This window comes from Strongylocentrotus purpuratus, unplaced genomic scaffold (genome assembly GCF_000002235.5).
Source record: "Strongylocentrotus purpuratus isolate Spur 01 unplaced genomic scaffold, Spur_5.0 spur5_scaffold_6, whole genome shotgun sequence".
NCBI classification, from domain to species: domain Eukaryota; kingdom Metazoa; phylum Echinodermata; class Echinoidea; order Camarodonta; family Strongylocentrotidae; genus Strongylocentrotus; species Strongylocentrotus purpuratus.
Window position 1 is genome coordinate 51,761,005 of NW_022145612.1, and position 22,785 is coordinate 51,783,789.

Consider the following 22,785-nt stretch of genomic DNA (forward strand, 5'->3'; position numbering starts at 1 on the left):
ATTCATTTGCCAAGCCACCATGACCCTGCACCTGGGAGAGCATCACTTACATGTTATCATGTGTCATCCACCCAGTCACAAGGGCATGCTTTTTCTCTTTTTATGCATTCCTCCTTTTAGTCACACATTAAAATTGAATATGGTGTACTTAGAAGCCACAAACTTTTGTGTACTGTTAAAGGACAGCCATTTTCATGGCAAGAATTGTAAAAATCCAAGTTGTTCAATCGTAATTGGATTATTCTGCAGTATGAAGCTTTCACTAATCTGACTAACTTCATGAACATTTGAAGTACACAAAAGTTTCTAGTTTAAAGAAATAGGCAAGTTAAACTTACTTACGGATATGATACCTAAAGGTATTAATAAATAGGGCATTCTACTTAGATGTGCAACTAAGTGGGTTTGTATTTTATGGCCATAAACATACATGTTGGCTTTTTTAGTAATACACATACATGTACATATATTTCATGAATGCCATGTTTTGTATTGTTATGTTTAAATTAAATTCAAACTTGGAGAAAGAAGGTGGATTGATGGGGAAAATCCTGTCCCGATACACCACACTGCTAATACATTAAATCCTACATGTACTATAACCTAGATGTACTGTACATGGACATGGTCATGGATCTAAATTGTATTTTGGTTCTGAAGGTATTTATGCTTAAATGCATTCTATGTTTACCAAAATATTAACTTGGCATACTGAGTAATTCAAATTTGTACCAATGATTCCGTCTGAAATCCTCTTACATTTAAGGAATATTCAGGTACTCATAAAACTGATGTGAATGACAAATGACCATAAGTCCCAAACTTATAACTCAATAATTTCAGCTGACATACTGTACATGTTCACAGCAATATTGTCCAGATGTAAACTGTACACCTGGGACCATATTCATAACACTTTAGTAAGCCTAATTGTCAACTAACTAGATGTAATTAGCTGACATCTATAGCTTCGTAAGGTTTTATGAATATGAGCCAGATGTACAGGTACAACTGTAGATAATTCAGCCTGCCCAACTAAATCTTTCAAATCTCAGTGACAGAAAATATTTACATGGTAATGACTAACAGATTTCTTTCCTTTGTGCACCAATGTATTTTAGTTAATAATTAAGCTTTTTTATTGCAGGGATCCCTGTTTTGTTTGCATGACAGGGTCATCTCTCTCTTGAATTTAGCTTTTCTTCAACTGCAATGAGACTGGGACTACCTATTCCATAACTAGAGACAAACTCTCTTTGTATACAATATGTATTGAAAGAACCATTTTGTTCAGTTTGAAATGTTTGTTTTGTGTCATTAACATCATTAATATCCAAAAAACCTATCTAGATCACTCGCTGTCTGTCATCAATTATCCCTCAAAAAATCCTACAACGAATCAAGAAAATTTTCCCTTATCGAGAAATTTCACAGGATTTTTCGCGAGAAATTTGTGTCTTTTACCTGTTTACATGTAGCTAATATCTAGGTAATTCAAGATGGATCGTGAAAATTGGTCTGACACCGCCTAAAGAGAGACACTTATTTCATGGTTCCATCTCTTTAACACAACAAAAATACACAATACACAGTTGACTGTACATAAATACAATGTCTACAGCAAAAAAAAAACAAAAACAAAGACAAACAAGAAAAGAAAAGAGTAAACTTGTTTATCCATTTTATAAAAAAAAGTGTTTTACTCTATTAATTCAGCTTACTACAGTACATGTATGCGTGATCATCTCCAGACCGCCCTATATGTGAATATGAATAATGGAATACAAACCTACTTTTGCCCTGCCAAATATTGCACAGACACGTTTTGACATTTCAAACAATTAATTGAAACCACATTTTGTTCTGGCTCTTAGAAGAAATTGGACCTTTCCTTGTACTCTCTTTAGCAGAAATTGGATCATATTTCATCCTTTTATTTTTCCTTCAGGTCATTAACAAAACATATCAGATTATATTTATAAACACTTGTGTTGTTGTTTTTCAAGTGGCTCTAATTACTATTTAGTTGTACAAGTAATTATCATTAAAAAAATAATAAAATTATGGTGTTTTTCACACCAATTACTTTCTTGTCTCAACTTCTATTCTTTCTTTCTCTCCCTCTCTTGACATCAATGTATGCCAATGCATATACATCCACCTTTGGTGGATAGTAAAGGCTGTAAATGTAAGTAAATTTGCAAATTGATGTGATTATGTGAATAAATAATATCTCCTTTTAAAATTCTCTACATTACATTTAAAGTATTACAATCATTTAAATCAGTTGAGATGGTACACATAGTGTGTTATATAGGCTATAATACAATAACAAGAATCAGAAAAGAGCATAGCATTTTGTGTTCAGTGACAGATATCACCAACAAAGAAGGGAGAAATAATAATAATAATAAAACTAATAGCAGTATATTAAACACAATAAATAATTATAAAACAAAGTACAAGTGCATTTATTTACGATTCATATATGTCAGGAAGTTCAGTTCCATGCATACTGTATATCTTCATTTACTATGGAATATTAAAGGGGACTTCATATATTATTACCAGAAAATGAAAAGATCTAGGTTTTCCAAATCAGAACAAATTGATAAGAATATTCATCCCATCCATCTAAACATTAATTTTAACTTTGTGCACAGTTCAATTGACGTATACTGAATCCTAAGAATTCAAAACATGTATGCGAATTTGTCGTTTGTTGACCCACGGTACACATTTGTCTTCATCTAAGAGCACGCGCTGCAGCTGGAAAGTCAATTTGGATCTATCCACCGTGGCCTAGATGAAGGAAGCTCACCCATTGTGCCAGGAATCTATCTCCATTCTGGATAGCTCTGTTTCAACTTAGCATTTCTTTCTCTGATGTACTGATCACTTGTTTGTCATTGCTCATCAAGACTTGAACTGTGATCGCCCGACAAATAAATCTCCAAGATCCTCCTCTACAGAGCCTGAGCCCAACATACTTTGAATGTCAATGTCGGGGTGGGATAAGTGCAAACACCCGATGTAATACATGGCTCAATCCCTGCTGGGGCAGCGTTCCTCCCTTTATGTGCTGTTTGACTGCAGACAACATGATCTACTTTTTCAGGTTGATAGAGTCGATAGTGTCGTAACTGTATTGGTCTCAATTTTGGTCATCTTTCCATGTAATTGCTTGTAGCAGGTGGACTAATCATATTTTCTTTAAAGGCATAAGCCTACATACAGTGAATAAGACCAGATTTTGAAAGAATACAATTTACAAAACCATAATCTTTCTCCTAGCTACCCATGTTTGCCCTGATCTTGGAACTCCACTTTAGAACATGATTGACGAAATTATAATTATTTTTAAAGTTATTTTAAATAACCAAATTGCAAATGAAGGTACATGTAAAGCTTTAAATTAAGGACAAGTGCTTAGGAGCAGTGTACATGTACATGTACATACATAATGTACATGTTAGATGCATATTTTCTTTAATATTATTTGTCAGTGAGAGATATCTCATTAAAAATACACCTTTCTTTTTCTCCAACCACAAGAGCAAAACAAAGATCTATGCCAAAGTAATCAAGAGAGGGAGATGGGGAGTACAAAAAGAACAAATTTATTACTGTAACCATGGCAATTTGCCTCAAAAAAGTAAATTTGGTTTTTTAACAGTATACAAGTACATGTACATGTACATTTTGTGTATATGAACACATCATACTGGGAGGTGTGTCCAATCAGTCTAACAAAATGAACCTGCGTTACGTTCTTCAACATCAATTTTCCACCCCATTGAATCCAATCTGATTATCATATTCACACTATCCATTACACATGATAAATCTACATCCCTGGCAGTCTGCTCTCCTTGCAGGAGGTTTGTCAAACCGGCGTAAGGTGTAAGTCACCTCCTTGCATTCATGAGCTGTGTAGTATGTGGCAATACCTATCCTTGCTATCTTCTACCCTTTATATTCATGTTGCCTCCTCCTCCGCTGTAGGACTTACTCATGTTTGCACTTGCCAACTGCAGGGAGCTGCATGGAGCATTTTCTTTGGAGGGGCAGTTCACATTTACATTTTAAACTCTCTGACTACTGAAAGCCTCGTCCACATGTGATGATGTAAACAGCCTAAAAAAAGTCTTCTTCTCCAACATTTTATTGCGTTGGCTCCTATTCAGTATTCAGCATGACTAACTTATGTTAGCCATGATCACACTTGGCTGCTGAAGCGATCTTTGAAGAGATGGTCTAACCTTCAAATTTGAACCCATTATCTATCGACTGTTCACACATGACAAGATATACTGCCTTTACACATTATTCATCCTCTCCTGACTTTTATAATCATGTTGCCTCCAACTCAACATGTTTTACCTATATTAGCCATGTTTACAAATGGCAACTGCAGCGCACTTGTAAGCAAAATATTAACTATTTTACATGTAAATGAATGGCAAATGAAAGTGAGAGAAAAGTAGTGGCACATAACATGTACTTACTTAAAAGATATATAATGTGAAGAGGACTGTGCTATTTTGCAAAGGCATTTAAAGAAAAAAGGTAGTTTACCGCATCTAATGTGAACAGGACTTCCAATTTTAACCCTGGATCTGGAAGGCTTTTAATGTAAATATTAAAGCTTTTACTCACCTTCTTCTCGAACATGGCATCAATGACCTCTTGCATTTGTTTCTGAAATGTAAAAAAAAAAGAAAGGTAAGAAAATTATATTACAAGTAAAGCGACATTTGATATTTCATACTAATATAGGGGAAACCAGATTTCCACAGACTAAGACAGCATGTTTTTATGTGACTTTGTGAGGGATGACCGGTACTGTAAAAAAGTAGAAATATTCGCTAAGATCAGCAAGCGCGAACTCATGAAAATATAAACATGACTTTTTATGCGTGTTTTGAATGGGCTGAATTGCGGGCAACGCGAATTTCAGAACCAGCAAATATGTTTTGGGGTCGCTCAGCGCGAAAAATTAATCATGCAAATAAAACATTGTTACAGTATTACAGAAACTGGAGTGAGAATGAGAAAATTTAATTGGAATGTCATCATAAACACATGACAAATGAAATTCAGACACATTCTGCCAGTAAATTACATCTCCACAAAATACACTTCCCTTCAGCTTGTGTCAGCTTGTGCATACACTATAAATCATATGGGAGTATATACATTTCAACTCTGCATTTGGCATACAGTGTACAAGGTCATTCATGTGCATTCTGTTCTAATATCTGAAGAAAAATAAAACTGGTCTTGTGTCTGCAATAGTGTGCTCCAATTCTACTGTGCTCAACATGTGCAAGATATTCTTGATTTACAACATATCACATCAGCTATCTACTTGTGATAAAAACATTCTCCTGCTGCCAGGCTACCTGACTGGCCAGGCATATGTAGGTTTATGCTGTACTGTACCCCACAGAATAAGGACAGTACAGAAACTCAAATGCTAACTGTTATATTCATGTAAAAAGCAGGCACCAAGCATTTTTTTTTTTGAAATTTAATTTGTAAGGGCTACATTTTTGTCTTTGAAGGTCCTATGATTTAGATCGTTAGGGTAAATCTATGACATATTAAGACTCATTGTTTAACCTTCATCAACATCAGAATATTAAGCATTCCCTGTGAAGTACATGTAATCCCTAATTTGCCAATTGCCCTCTACAGCGTCAATATACATGTAATTAATTTACATATCCACGTTTGACATTTAATTTCATTCATCTCCTCTTCAAGCTAAACGAGCTACATGTAATCAAACGTATGCTTAGCCCACTTGTTGCACAGACATAATAAAATAGGTTCGCACAAAATATCTCTTCAGCCTGGATTTACACGATGTTACATGTGTATGCATCACTCAACTAATGAAATTCTCTTTCCTCAGAGTCCATTAATGCGTCACCAACAGCAGCAAAGTTCTCTCTAATGAGTTGAATCCAAAGGTCATTCCCAACCACAGCCCCAGATTTCTAAATTAACCAAGCGCATGGCCACGCCATTCCCAACCCCTAGTAGCCTGTTCAAACTACAGGAAAGTATAATATGTGTATTAAAAGGAACATTGTATAAAGAACCATCGTATAGCATAAGGGGCATACGCACGTGGAAAGAGTGTTGTATGAAGAAACGTTGTATAAAGAACCATCCTTATTAAAGCAAAAGGGGCATACGCATGTGGAAAGAGTGTCGTATGAAGAAACGTTGTATAAAGAACCATCCTTATTAAAGCAAAAGGGGCATATACGCATGTGGAAAGAGGGTCGTATGAAAAAAAGTTGTATAAAGAAACAGCCAGTAAATGATCTAATTTTGAGGCCAGTAATGAGTCCATGCTCATGATTTGCCCTGCCCAATTATACAGTTTTCATACGATACAACGTTCGGATGAGAAGGGGACCCTAATTTCTTTTTAGAGTTTTAGTTAAAAATAATGCTCATACATGTGCTTCACTGTACAATATTCAGACTAGAAAAAAATATTTACTTATCGTATAGCTATACGATGCATTTTGGAAGTCCGAACAGGGGGTAGTTTAACCAAGTGCATGACCATGCCAGTCCCACCCCCTAAAGACCGTATGAATTCTCCTCAAAGCAGCATTTTCTCTTGTTGAACAGGGTCTGCTCAGATTACCATTGGCAAACAAAAATCACCTTAAATTCATAACATGACGTGCTCGCGAAATATGGAATGCATTTTTTCTTTTGCGCAAAGGTTAAAAGATTCTATCTAGCTCTCTTTTGGGTTGTAATGCTTGACTGACTGAATGAGAATGAAATGTCAGATCATCATGCAAAACTGTATCAATACTTTTGTGTTTTCGGAGCAAATACTGCAGAGCTCTGCAGATTGGATTGCATGCACCATATTGCATACATCCACTGTAGTTGAGGAATGGGTGATGCATGGAACTTAACCTAAATGGAAATTGACATTTGCACACCCTCAATTTCCTCTTTAGCTCTTAACATGTACCAATACATCACGAGTAACTCTTTTCCACATAACTGATCATTCTTTTTAGAGGGATTTTTTTGACTGGGGTTTTCTTGATCGAGAGGAATAACAAAAAAAATAATACATCTCTGCCGTAATCTACCGGTAATGCATCTACTCTATTTGCATCTGATCTATCCCCTCATCTTTATAATAAAATAAATCTTATTTTATATTGTGTACATTGTACAGTGATTCTCTAAATGTTGCCAAAATACCAATATCATTGACAGTTTGACACACACAAAAAGGGAGGATGTATATGTAGGCCTGAATAAAACCCACCATTCATTTTTTTCTCATACATATTCACCATCAATTCACAACAGGTTCTCTTCATCGTTTTGCTAACCATTTAAATTAGAAGTTACATACTTTTCTCTGTAACTCTATTCAACCATCAAATGATTTGGTTGAGTTCAAATTAAATGCCCATATATGTTACAACAATACATGTACAATGTCACTATCAGAAATTACATGTTATTTTTTCAATCAGAAATCGATATGGAATAATTGAAAACAGGAATAAATCATTTTAAAAAAACTAACTGACAATGATGTAGAAAATAGTTCAGACATAAAATTATTTATTTTTGGTACAAGAGAACAGGCACATGTAGGACACTTTCAACAGGCTGTGAAATATTAAAGTATCTGCACATGTAAAATATTATTGTATCTACACATGTGAAATATTATTGTATCTACACATGTGAAATATTAAAGTATCTGCACGTGTATAAGTATAATGTACAGTGTATATATGCGAGGTATATTCAACAAATCTAAAGCATTTTCTCATCCACCAATGGCTTCAAATTCAAAATTACTTCCACTTGATTTGGTTTGAATTTGATGAGGAACGGTAACTTGTCTGGAATTCAACACATGAACAGTATGTTACATCTCCCAGACCTACCATGGATAAGATCAGTTACAGACGAAGAAGTACATCATTCATGCAATATCAGATGCTAAATTGTCACTGAGATGGAAATCATGCTTATCTCATGGGAAATCATGTTTTTTGAGTGGCCTCCCGGGGGTAAATGGTATATTTTAAGTGCAATCTAGTTGCCAGCATGAAAACGAAAATTCAACAATGGTTCCAAGATGGAACTACAGTAATGTAACCTGTTGTTCCGATTACTTTCTGATCAATAGACTTCTTAGTCTTCTTTAATAATATACTATTCTGATAGATGTTTCTTCTAAGAACCCATTTCATTCAAAACGATGTGTACATGTATAACAATTTCATGGAAGGAATCTATTTTGAACAAAATTGTACATACATTAGCTGTATCTTGTTGGTACAGTATGTCAATCAAGAATTTGACAAGTTGCAGGATGTAAGAAGCAGATATGATTTGAGATGATTTGAGATGATTTGAGATGTTATTCTATTGTGAATAGCTGAAAGCAAAACCAAATAAAATTATGCTTTTCAAATCTACATGTACATGTATATGTAGAGCTAACGCACACACAAAGCTGTCTATAAGTTTGATATATCAATCACTTGTTGGAATATTTATATTCCATGCCAGGATATAAATTACATGTACTCTTCACAGTTTTTTTAATTAATCTTTCTCTAGTGAAATTAACAAGTAAACAGCACTTGCAAAGTATACTACTAGTATCTTGCTGCTCATTATTCAAAATATTTTGAAATCCATTTTTCCTTCTTTTCTTCTAAATTCCGAGGGTTTTTTTCCTCAACCAAAATATCCTTAAAGTTTGCTATTATAAGTAGTCTTATTGCTTCATTCATGTCCCTTATACCGGCTCATTAACATTAGGGCACCAAGTTGAATTAATCATGCAAACCTAAAAGAAGCGAGCAGCAGACATTTCAATCCTAATCCATAAGATGACATAGTAACCATAGCGATGTCTGGCTATGTTTGGTAGAAGCAAGCAGCCATGTTGTTACCATGGTGTTGCCAGGTGATGGGTAATCGCTAAATGAACGAGGTGACAGAAATTGATCAATCAATATCTATTCTCCAATTTTCTTTCCTGATTAAAGGGAGGTGGCTGTAAATTTAGTTTAATGTCTTTTGAGTTGTGAGGTCATCTTTCTTCCTACTTAAAGGGATAGTTGAGTTCTGTTTTCAGACCTCAAATGCCTTCAAATTTGATGAGTTTGTTCACGTAACAATTCAGTCTGTATGGTGGTATGACCGTGGTTCTTTCATGACCTTAATAATACGTAGAGAGTTCTATATCTCAAAAATTCTGTAAGATTTCGAAAATCATCTTGTTATTCAAGGGTTTTATAAGAATCTTACACTGCATACAAAATTCCCAAAGTATGTGTACAACTTATTCTCTTAGAAAAAAAGGCCCTTCACTATGACTGTAAGAGCAGAACAGCAGTTGTTTAGTATAATGACTTTCAATGTGACAGGCCCTTCATTTTTAAAAACTTTTCAGACAAAGTAAACAAAAAAAAGAGAAGAAAAAGGCCTTTAATGAACTCCAGAAATGGGGGAGGTTCTACATGATAAACAGAAAACAGAGAGACAAGGAATAAATTGCATTAAATCAGTTGATGCAAATTGCAATGTAAGCCACAAATGTCAAATTACCATTCTCAATCTAATAAGTCGAGCAGCATTTCTTTTCACCTTGACAGATGTACTGACTCACAATGGCTCAGTTGGGAACCAAGGAGAAATAGTGCTTGAAATATATACCGCTGCAAGGCAGAAATACAGGATTCTTTTGATGCTGCCTTGCACCTATTACTCCTTGCAATGCCATTTGAATTAGTTATCAGCATCGTCTTGATTTGTTTTGTCTCTTATCAAATTGTAGGTCACACAACAGTCTTGTCATTTGCCAGCTATAATGTACGATAACAACTTTTACAGGGAGCACAAACTAACTATTGCTCTGATTCATTCTGGTATATATATTTTTTCTTAAATATATAAACAGGCAGTGTGCTTGCTTAGTTACCACTGCACCTGCGCGGTCATCGTGAATAATGATAATTATGATATTAATAAGGGTACAAGTGAGCGTGTACAAGTACATGTACGACACTCAAATTTCTCTCCTTTTTTTTTTTTACCTCATCTAGTGCCCTGAAGAGTAGAATGTTTTTCACAGCTTCGGTAAGACGCGCTCTCTGTTCATCTGACTTCGGGTAGACCAGCTGCATTCAGACAATGGAGAGAAAGAGCGAGGCATAATTCACAGGAAGTGAAAGGTAGAAATTATCATAAGCCAAGATGACTTGGTAACACTGCAGGCAGATGTATGCTAGTCAGAACTCTCTACATTTACGCTTGTGTGCCTGCACTTCAATTGGAATACATGATGCTCAAATCTACATTTTCATGTAACCTTGAGTTCTGGTATAATGAGAGAATGAGAGAACTGACACACACATTATTCTGAATTACCTTGTTATGTCCTAGGTAGGTTGCTAAGACCAACAGAATCTAAACAAATTATATATTTACATTGACTGCAATAGCATAACTCCCAGGCACATATTTAAGACCATATTCTAATGGTCAATTAGCGGTTGATGGTTTCCCTATCTTCATGTGCTAATCACTCTTTTATCTTCAAGTGTACACATTTCATGAAATTTGTTTTATTAGGAGCATTATCTCCTAACATTAAGTGCAAGTTTGGTTTCATTCTGCTAAAATCATTTTCCTATCATTATTAGAACCAAAGATTAACATTCCTAATTATAAGAATATTGATTTCTGTATACTCTGCTCTTTTTTCCCCTTCTTGTATCCTTTGGCAGTGAAATACATAAAAATATCAATGAATCAATGAAAAACCTATCCCATTACCATTTGTTGTCTAGCTTTCGCCTGAATTTACATGTCCATTGGCAAGGTACTGTACCTTAGGCGCGAGCGTCACAGAGGGGTTAAGTATTGACATGTAACCATGGTAATAGACTTACCACAGTGGTCTAACTCATGGCTATTCATAAACCTCCCTTGTGTCCCATATCAAGTATCCCAGTAAGCCTCAGCATACATCCACATGTTTAATATTCATTCTTCTTCAGGTATGGCCAACAACTTGTATGTACACCATCAAATTGACTTACCGGTACATGCAATACAAAAATTGCCATTACCATTACATATTTTTCTTTTGTGCTAATGATTTATTTTACCTTTATTCTGTATGGCTGCATTCATTGTTCTGGCACACTTTTTATATGATGACGGTGTGAAATTTACTTGTATCTATCTCTGGTAAACAATGATTCCTTTGTTTATTTCACACACTTGCATTTATTGTTGCAGTGATGTACATGTACAAATCTCTGCAGTGTTCAAATGCCACATTCATTCAAAAAGCTTGCAGAATGTTGTTGTCCTCACCTTTTGTGTATCAGTGTCATTATCAGCCTCGGGATCGTACTTCTCTGCACAAACTGAAACACAAATCAACATAAAATAAATATTGAATTATTATGCATTGACAAAACAATACAACAAAAACAAAATCACAATGACACAAACTAAGCAGGCCTCAAAGTTTACAGGCACCTGGGAGGCTGAGACACATGGGTGCCTTATTTTTTTTTTAAAGTGTGGATCCCTGCGAAAGTCTTGAAATCATACTACATACATGTATGGATTTTATTTTTGCTGTTTTCCAAAGCTGCAAAGTTTGAAAGATTAAAATGTGCATAGAATTAAGCTAAACATACTGTATTATGTATGTAGAATACCAAGCTCGGATGTAATCACAAGAAGAAAATGTGCATTATATATGTACTTGTACATGTACATGTACATGTACATGTACATGTATAAAACAAAACAAATTGCTTGAATATACAAGTCAAAATGAATTTGAAGAAAAAAATATTCATACATGTAACAAGGCTTTCCAAACATCATTCAGTCAGAATTTCCTACCATCAATAAATGATGCAATCACAATAAATTTCCAATCTCAATCACATGAAATTCAATTCCTCACTGCCATCTCTGCTTCTGAGCATTGATCCTTTAATCAGAAGCAATGAATAAATCATACCAATTTGTAATTCAAGTATGTCCTGGTGATTACTGAGCGATCATGCAGCACTCTAAAATGACATGGATTTTATACCATCTCGTAGCTCTCCGTAAAGCACTTAACATTGCAGATACTAATTACTCGCACACCTACACTCTACGGTACATTATCGTATTAAATTTAAAAGGACAGTGTCTGGATGTCCCTTGAGTCAACTCAATCTTGATTATCCTTGAAGTAAAAGATACAGAAAGAAGATGAAATCTTTTTTTCTTTCTTTTTATTATTCCTAGCCATGGCAAATTGGCAGGGCTTTATAAATTTATAATATTAATCCCTAATTCCCTATTATCATGTACATGTACGCTGATCAATTAGAGTATCTTCAACAATGTGCTCTCATTCATGGAGCAGCAGATTTGCTTCCCAAATCCTCTCACAACTAAATGAAGCATAGTTCTTGCTCCATTGAGCTCAAGTCAAGCCTGACCCCACACTGTAACGTCTTCTGGCTGTGTGTCTTCACTCTCGGATGCACTGGCTAGCCTTGTGAAGGATGACTGGTTGCATGGGAGAGCTTTAATGATCACTAATTAACATCTTGGGAATATAGGTTTGAAATATGAGCCTAACTTCATTCCACTTTGATGCCATATCAAACATTATTTACATGCATTAGTCCAGTAACCTTCCACAAAAGAATTTCACATGTAATGTCATTCAACCTGACAACTCAAATAATTAGTTAAAGCAGCATAAGAATAAAAATAACATACATGTACCACTGTAATCAATCTGCTTTTTCCATTAATTTTTGTTTCTATATAAACTAAAGGTAACTAAATGTTATATTTCCTTTTGGATCCAGGTGTAATTGGACTCCCATGAGAATCTACAGATGTCAATGTACATTATATTTCTAAATGTACAACCATAGCAATGCACTGTGAATGACCTGACTGTATTGTAGCCTGTATTGTGTACAGTACAACCCTCTCAAGTACTACTCCTCACTATCGTTTTCGAGAAGTCCAGGAGCCTTTAGTTTGAAGGGGTTCTTGTGTCACTGACGCATTTCCTTCCAATAATCAATAATCACCAAGCCATTTTTCTCCAACCCTGTAAAATTGTTTCGGCTCTGCGATATGCATTACGGAGCATGTTTGGCAATCTGTACGTCCAAATACATGAAGACTATGTTCATCACATTGCATGCAGCCTTAATAATGTACTGTACATATTCATTACACTCTATACATCTATAAGAATTGGTCAGTGTTAAACACATGGAGAGAAAATGTAATAAAAGTATTTTGTTGTTTTGTTTTTACATACCGTAAAGGCCTTGAATACAGTTTTTTTATTTTGAAGGATAGTGTCTTGGGTTGTACATTAACGACAGTATGAATAGCAGAGGCAAGAACACGACACTTTCTTTTTGTGACAATAGGCCTGGTACATATTTCAACTAAAAATTAAGAGGGTTTAAATATTTGAAGGAAGTACCAATTTGAAAGATCAAACAAAAGTATTGTTTTAACAGTGTGTACTAGGAAATATGACCCTTTTCCCTCTGTGCTTTCCTGTAAATCTTCCATAGTCTGCAGCCCACAGACATCGTGGAAAAGATCAACCAAATATTTTGGTATAATTTCATTCAAATTGTTTTCTTGAATAGCTTGCTGTCAGTCTTCACAACTTTGATTGATTTTGAAAAGTACAAAATGGAAAGTACAAACTTGGTACTTTGTACGTTCTTACCAAATTAGTCAGTTTATCATTCATCTAGGAATTTATTTTTATAATATTCCAAATTGCATTTAACCTACTTAATTGAATAAAGATCTAGATTAAGTAAGAAAGCATTTAATAAAAAACATTGTAATAAATTTTGTTTGTACAGCGGTAGGCCTGAGAAAATCATCCTCTAAATTTCATCATTTAATTTCTCAAACGCCTTCTAGGTCATTTTTGACCGCTCATGTTTTCTCAATAAAGTGGCACTCTGGCGCTGTATTATTTCATTAGACAAATAAGCCAGAGACTTGGAGTGATCTCAATGCAAACATCTTAATTGTTGGACTTCTTTTGCCTGCTCTGGGCTGAATAGTGAAAGTAAACATGATCTGGTAGAGATCTAATCACGATGGGACAGAAAGGGGTTGTATTCAGAATTAACGCTTTTCCTCTATGGACAGAGAGGTGAAAGGGATGTTGACTTTAGTACCACCGGGCAATATAGACTCGCAGATAGTTCATTCAACCTCGGTCAAAGGATGTCACTCTAATTGTACCAATAACACTCCAATTCATTACACCCACAATACCCTTCTTCCATAGAACGTCCTGTACACAAGCAAGTTAACCAAATGGCTGAAGGTGATTGTCAAACGCATGGCATGGAGATTTGCCTCGAAATCCAATATTAGCAAAAGAGCAGAATCTTGGTAAATATCAGGTTGACTGTTGTTTTGGGGAGATGCTCGAAAAAAATTATATTTTTCAAAATATGAATTAGAAATAAAAAATCTCTCAGAGAAACTTCTTTTAAATTATTGATTTGACCGCAAAAATGGCAGTGTATATGTATTTGAAAGAAAGCTCTCTTAGACAGAAAATAACTGACTCCTAATAATATGAAGAAAAAAATCTCCTTCACAGTGCCTCAATGGTTTTGTCAGTAAGGGTACATACATTTTGTACCTGTACATGTACTTATTGTAGCAAATTGTATAGTGTCTGTGGTTATCAGAGAGTGACATCATTAAACAAAATTCACACTTATTTCAATGAAAAACCCATCCAGCATAAAACTCATGCTACATGTATGTGTATGTTGTGAGATATCATATGAATCAGTGATTTTCTACTGCCCGGAGAGGCCAGCTTTAACATATTTTGATGTAGAGAATTCTTCACAAAACTCTAATTAACAATTCAGAGCCATAGGGAAAAATTCTACTGTGTGGCCTTGATTTCAATACGGTAACAAAAGACAATAGTGCTGCTCAATTCCAACCTGCCTCAAAGCATCTTCTAATGAAATGCCTGAAAGTTAGAGCCCTAAAATCCATACTATTTTCTACCTTTATACAAGTAACATTTCTCAGAAAATTTCAGTTTATTCATTTATGAGAAAATATTCATTTTAATTGAAACATAACACTGAAAAAGCCCTTACCTGATTTCCTTCTGGCATATCTGTTCTTGGGAAGTTCTGCAAAATAAGAGGAAATACAATAATTAATATTCCTGAAAGCACTTGTAAACTACATTTAAGAAAGCTTTATAGTTTTGAACAAGCATATAAAGTACAACATTTTGCAGTGCAGGTTTACACCATATAGGTCTACTACCTCAACAACAGTGAACACCCTTTTCAACTTTTGTGACTGGTAGATTTTAAACCATGAAATTAAAACAAATTTTAAAAATGCATGTGATATTGATAATATTGCTTTGGGAATACATAAACCGTAAATGACATTCATTCTCCGGCCAGGCTTTTATGGAAGACAAAACAACATAATTAAAAACTACACATACATTACATGTACAGCTGAGATGACATTTTTAGTCAAGGACTGGCTTTCATAAATTTCAAAAGTTTAAGGCTGGCGCTGTTGTTAATCATTTCGGGGTATGAAACTTTCACAGCTCTTTCACAGGAGTTTGGCACACATTACATACAGGTTTCTAGTTTTACAGTTGAGCTACACACCTGCATCCTTATAGACACACCCTGGAAATCTGAATACACCAACATGAACAATGTACAGTTGTCCATGTACACAAAGCAGACAAACCCCCAAATTCCTGTTTGATATATACATGTATTGAGGAATTCATGCCCTTTGTATCCAAATGTGATTGAATAATGTACATGTACATGTTATATTACACCACTCGGTGAAGAAAAATATAAACCTGAACAAGATCGTTATCTTGTTTTATGTATTAAATTGCAAATAAAGTAGTTTACTAAAGTATGTTGGCCTACTCTTTGCAGTACGGTAGTCAGTTATTTTAACTTTTAATCAAAGTGAATTTTCAATTTTCATCTAAAAGTGTTTTTTAATTTGTGCAAAGTCACTCGTACCACATGATAATCAAATTATGGCACTATTGCTGCATTGGCAATTCCGCTGCTTAGCATTGTTTCAAAGATTTGAGTTTTCTTTTTCATTTTCAGGTCAGTAAGTCATATTTTTGTACAATAGAAAAATCATTAGGTACTTTAAAGTTTCAACTATAATATTGGGGGATAATTTTTTACCTAAACACCCGTGTGCTATAAAATGTTTGTTTGATTTATGTTTTTACAAACTCGGAGCTTACAGCAAATGTTTCACCAAACTGCCTGCTACATGTATGCAGGCATCAGGTTGGTAGATCTATCGAACAACTTACCAGTAAAGGGTTTATACAAACGTACAGCCATCACAAAACCTAACAGAGAATTAAAAGATCACACAAAGGGGCCACAATTACCATCTCCTACATGTAGTACATTTTAATACTGTAGCGTTTGGGTCTAAAAATGTGCAACATCCTCGTCACTGTGTGCCTGCTGCACATAAGAATAGATGCAGTTCACCTTAGTCAATAGTGCCACTTAAAATTTACCCATCCCATCTCCAGACTAGATGGATGCTACATTAGATCATGTCTGCAGCAAGTCTACGGTGTACATGTACATGTATTTAGTTTTGGTGTTGTCATTAATTAATCACTGAAATTGATATGTATATTCTGTTGTAGGCTAAATGCATGTACCGGGTACAACAATTTTATGTACACAGACACTTGCAGTTTTTAAAGGAACAATGTAAATGTACAGCAAGTGGGCCAATCTTGCAAACTACAAATGGACAAAGTGTGCATTTCAAGTCAAATTCTTCACAGTGACCATGATATAACAAAAATATTTAAAAAAGAAAACAATAACGCAAAAAGAAAACAACGACCCCCCCCCCCCCCCATACAAAAAATCTTTATAAAAAAACTAGATGGAACTTCGACTGCGCGCAGTCGAAAATGATGCCTCCGTCATAGAGCAATTTTACAAACCAAAACAGAAGAAATTTTTCAAATTCAAGTTCGATTGTAATCCATTAAGAGGTTCTCAGAATATCGTGATTACAAGCAATTTCTCATATACATATATGACCCTTTGATCTTTGACCTGATGACCCTAAAATCTACTCAGTTCATTGGCTCTGCAAGATGTCCTGAGTTAAATAGTAATCCATCTGTCAGTTCTAATGAGAATGCGTTCACAAGTTATTTTTGGATACATAATGAGCCCATGACCTTTGACCTCATGACCTCATGACCCATGAATCTACTCAGTTCATTGGCCCTGCAAGATACATACATGATCGAAATTTGGCAGGAATCATCAATCTGTTCTAATGAGAATGCGATCACAAGCTATTTTTGCATACATAATGAGCCCTGTGACCTTTGACCTTTGACCTCGTGACCCCAAAATCTATTCAGTTCATCGGCTCTGCAAGATACATACATGACCAAAGTTTGGCAGGAATCCATCGATCGGTTCTTGAGATAATGCGATCACGAGCTCTTTTTGCATACCTAATGAGCCCTGTGACCTGTGACCTTTGACCTTGTGACCCCAAAATCTAATCAGTTCATCGGCTCTGCAAGATACATACAAGACCAAAGTTGTGCAGGAATCCATCAATCGGTTCTTCAGATAACGCGATCACGAGCTGTTTTTGCATACATAATGAGCCATGTGACCTTTGACCTTTGACCTCGTGACCCCAAAATCTAATCAGTTCATCGGCTCTGCAAGTAACATACATGACCAAAGTTTGGCAGGAATCCATCAATCGGTTCTTCAGATAACGCGATCACGAGAACGGGACGTACGGACGGACGGACGTACGGACGTACGGACGTACGGACGTACGGACGGACGGACGGACAACCCGAAAACATAATGCCTCCGGCTACTTCGTAACGGAGGCATAAAAATCATGAAAGTTAATCCCTTCGGTTTTATAACAATGACCTGCCGTATTCACTTTTGCAAAGGACACTGTGAAGGCTACAAAAGGCCAGGTGTTTTCAAAGATCAATATAATCTATTGATTATTCACTTGAAAGAAGGTTGCTCTGGAGTCTTGTGATGTAATAAAGGGGAATTTACCAACACAAAACGTGACACTAGTACAACCGATTGATTCCTTTACCAAGCATATTGCACTTACATGTATAATGAATGTGATATTATACCCAAAATATAAAGCCTTGAATTTCATGTTGAGATATCCTTATCCTATCTCCTTTAAAAAATTAAAGCACTACCGTATGTAATGTAAGTGTATAAATCTACCTGTAGCTTACTAGTCTGGATCTTCCTGTACATGTACATTATGTAGTACATGCTATACCTGTTCATGACTCAAACTGAAGTAATTACAAACAAGTCAATTTTTAAAATACTTTTTAGGTACATTTTGACAAATCTTTTCAAAGGTAAAAACCAAATGATTTTCATCAAATTCATTGTTGCTTTTTCTCCATGGTCTGCATACTGTACCATTGTTACACATGTACTTGGCGAAAACATTCAGTTTTAATTGCACCCTAGCCCCATGTCTGTACACATTGTGGATATTTGCAGGGTACGTAGCTTTATTAGAACCCTTGGCCATAGAGATCAAGAGTCTACATAACAAAATGTCAGCTTTCATGAGATCCACAAACTGAACAACATCCTTGTACTGTGAAATTGTGTTTGCCAGAAGATTATGGTTGGGTGTCTAGACACAAACATAAAGACTTCTCTTCTCCCATAGCCATAGGATTTAAAGAAAAATATTCATCAAATAGCACAAACCATTATGAATATTTGTCCTTTATATTAAAGTTTATATTATTGCAGGCATTGCCCAACATCTGAAGGCGCTAGTGTACTTTAGTATCCATTTTTTACCCGTAACTCCGGTGTGGAGAGCCTACTAAAACATACCAAAAATCAATTAAACCTTCATCAATTGTTCAAATAATGATCATGATTTGAAAGTCGTTATGTTTCTTACCTGTTTCTTGTCATTTTTCGTATCTCTTTTGGAGTATTTTTCCTAAATTATTATATACACTTTCTCACAGGTTTCACAACAAACCGCTGCACAAGTACAATACAATACAGCGTGCCTGACGTTAGCGTCCGTAATAATTAAAAATTACAGTCCATAACTTCACGCACGCTTGCGTGCGCCCGCACCCCTTTGTCGATATGGTATGAAATTGTATTGTAATTGTGCAGCGGTTTGTCATGAAACCTGTGAGAAAGTGTATAGATCTATCTAGAGTAAAGGAGGGGGTAATCGACCATCTCCAGTTTTCAGCCGATCCGTTGGATGCATGGTAAAATCCCTTTAAAATACATCGCATAATAGCATATCACATATCCCACACATACCATACCATGCCAGAGTCACTGAAGAACCACATTTGCAAAGGAAAATATATCCTAAAATATCACATTTTAGCAATGTAATCGGCGGTCCTGCTACCCGAATCTGAAAAATTGAGTATCTTACGCGTGTCTGTAAGAAATATGGGTACCATAACATGAGCTTTATTTCATGTATTTTTCAGATTTAGAGCCCGATTTCGTGCGAGTCGCAAGCTCAAAAGTATCTCATCGCACGTATTAAATCAATGCAGCTGGACATCGCAACACACTAGCCTACAACGCACACACGATATCTCTGTCTAATTCAGATTCCAATTTCCGATCAACGCAGAGCTAGTTTTCGACATGGCGAGCACCGGGGAGCTCCGGCGTGGGATACCTGCTCCACCCTCTAGTGCTATAGATTAGCGTGGAAACGTGCACGCGCTTCCTATTGACTTTGTAAATGCGGTCGGAAACTGGCTTGCTATGCCGATAACTGCCTCCGAAACAGTGAAAATTGTATACAAATAACGCACAGCCCAGAGTGCAATAGCAGTGAATGCAGTACGCGCGAGGTTTCTTTAGATTCGTGCCGCTCTGTGCTGGATCTCCATAGTCACGTGTATTATAACTTTTTTTGCGCTTTTTTCTGCAAAATCGTGCTTGCATCAAAAATTTGTCAATGTCATGTGATGCGTATTGACCAATCACGATGCTTAAAATACTAGAGCCATTTTATAAAAATGAATATTGTCATGGCAATTCATGATTTTTTTCTGGGATTCTTTTTTTGTTTAAATAATAATATTTGCTTCATGATTTAAACAAGAAATGATAATAGGAAGTAAAGAGTCCCAAAAATAGGATTTTGTCTTAAGTGGTCGAAAAAACCCTCCTTTGTAAACTCTACTAATAAGTAATACTAGGTCTTTGTTTTTTAGGAAAAATTCTCCGAAACAGATATGAAAATTGACACAAAAAGGGTAAGAAATATAATGACTTTATATCATGACCATATAATTAGAATGATTGATGAAGATTAAGTTGATTTTTTGGACATGTTCTAGTAGGGTACCTCCACGTCAGAGTTATGGGTCAAAAATGGATACAGAAGTACACAAGCACCCATCTGAACAGTCATGTGCCTTACATATAAATACAGGATCTAATGATATAGTCTAGACCCTTATTCAAATTACTGTTTTAAATATACACTTTCCGGATACACAATCTGTCTGGACACACGTCTTGGTCTTGGTATAAACTACATCATACATGGCAATTGTGCACTAAACAAGTTATTTATTTAAAAAAAAGTAAAAGCCCCATGTCTGTCTAGACAACACTGTCTGTATGTAATCTGTAGTCTACACGACTACAGTCCATGTCCAGACAGTGACGGTCTACTTCTCCTCCTGTTCCCCCCACCTAATCAATAAGATAAAAAAAATAAAAAATAAAACAATACTTTAGACCTGCATCTGTACAAGAAAACAGATATAGACTAGATCTAGATCTAGAGTTGGACAGAAGTAACCATCATAACAACAGACATTCATTCATTTACATTTCTGACTTCTGTCCAACTCGACTGTTAGTGTTATTCTTTCTGTTAATTCATTCTCAATCATGTGTTGTTGCTTTAATCTACCTGGTGGTTCATCGTCGATATCAGATTCAGCATCTTCTGGTGCAGTGAAAGTCACTCCACGTTTTCCACCTAAACTAATATTATTTTCTTGCAATTTGGCGAAGTAAGACGAAGCGAACTCGACCAAATCACTAGGCTTTTCCCGAAGCACAGCAACGGTGAAGTCCTGCAACAAGTCAGTAAGACCTTCCGGTATTTCGAAGTTCATCGTGCGCGATGGGGTGATGAATCGTTCCCCGAAAACGAGATAAAATCTCCGGTTGTAATCACCCTGCAAGCTCTGATCTTATGCCGATAAAACTATCTCCACGGAGTCCATGAAAATGTGTAAATTGCCTAGTACTGAAAACAGCTGACTTGCCGTTCTAAACTTGGTTCTTTTTAACTAAACATCAACAGAGTTTCAGCGACAAGATTTTGGCGAATTGACCACCGCGAAAAGAACCGGTGAGTTCCAAGTTCATATGCATGCAGCGCGGCCGCTGAATTGAAACATATCGTGCATACATAAGCTCTGCCTAAACTGCCCGGTACGCGCGTTTCCGTTTTACACCCTGCCCTAGGCTTTTCGGCAAGAAATTACACGAAACATGCTGTATCCGAAGTCTAAGTTTGTTTATATCGACGTCAAGAATTGCGAAGCCAAAGCTTATGTACAATTTCAATTGGGGATGCGAGGGTCTTCTTGTTCAAGACGGTTTTCCCGATATATTATTGTTTTGTTATCGCTGGGCTAAATTTTGCGAGCTGATCACGCATCCTCACGCTCTTAGAGTATTGCGTATTAATGGATAAAAATAAATGATACGACTAGGAAGATCAACTAGTTAGTATAGAGAGTTAGCTAGCGCTACGTGACGTTTTCAGAGTTCTGGGGTGTTTCACAAAGATCCTAAGTTGAACTTATCTCTAAGTTTGACTTAAAATTTATGGGAAGCCATTAGCATCCTTGAAAACATTTTGTAATTTTTTTTTTAGAAGGCATAAAATGTTGATTCAAATCATTGTATTTTCTATTATCATGGGAGATTTCATGTTCTTGATGTGGAATTGATGAAAAGTCTAAAATACTCCAATTTTTGCTTTTGAATATATTTCATTTTAAGGCTCCAATGGCTGTCCATACTTTTTAAGTCCAACTTAGTGTTAAGTTCTACTTAGGATCTTTGTGAAACACTCCCCTGGTGGTGTGCAGAGCGCCGAGGCAAGATGTGGACGACTAGACTCCGAATACCAGTCGGTTTGTAAAATTTTATTGGAGAAAAGCCTAGGGCAGGGTGTAAAACGGAAACGCGCGCCCGGCGCGGTACCCGCGAAAACACGTTGGCAACCCAATTACAGATGGAGCTAATGGAGAAAATGACTGCACTCGTACGCGTTCGTCCTGCGCGCGCTACACGTAGTTTACGCTGGTGACGTTTCAGTGTGTGGCGCCAGCGCTAATAGCGCAAGCACTGATTCTCTGGCAGAAGAAGAGGAGGGTGGATAATCACTGCAATTTGTCTTTGGGTTGCTTTTTCACTCTAAACATCCTTGACAAAAAAAGAAGAAAATACAATCACTAAAACAAAAAGAAACAAAACAAACGCCCTTATTTGTTCAACGGAGAGCCATTTGGCTCAGTTACCAAGAAGTTACTAGTAA

At 36.0% G+C, this 22,785-nt stretch overlaps 1 protein-coding gene across 1 annotated transcript in view; it reads right to left on the reverse strand.

The window, feature by feature from the left end:
* Positions 1-21,672, reverse strand: part of LOC373288 (cyclic AMP-dependent protein kinase type II regulatory subunit) — a gene marked incomplete at its 3' end in the record, with an annotated part of 57,359 nt that extends 35,687 nt beyond the window's left edge. Inside the window, 5 exon segments of the mRNA NM_214523.1 lie at positions 4,660-4,701; positions 10,122-10,205; positions 11,410-11,462; positions 15,237-15,272; positions 21,142-21,672. Of these exon segments, the coding sequence (NP_999688.1) occupies positions 4,660-4,701; positions 10,122-10,205; positions 11,410-11,462; positions 15,237-15,272; positions 21,142-21,349 (423 nt within the window). The 5' untranslated portion in view covers positions 21,350-21,672.
* Between the last annotated feature and the right edge of the window lie 1,113 nt (positions 21,673-22,785).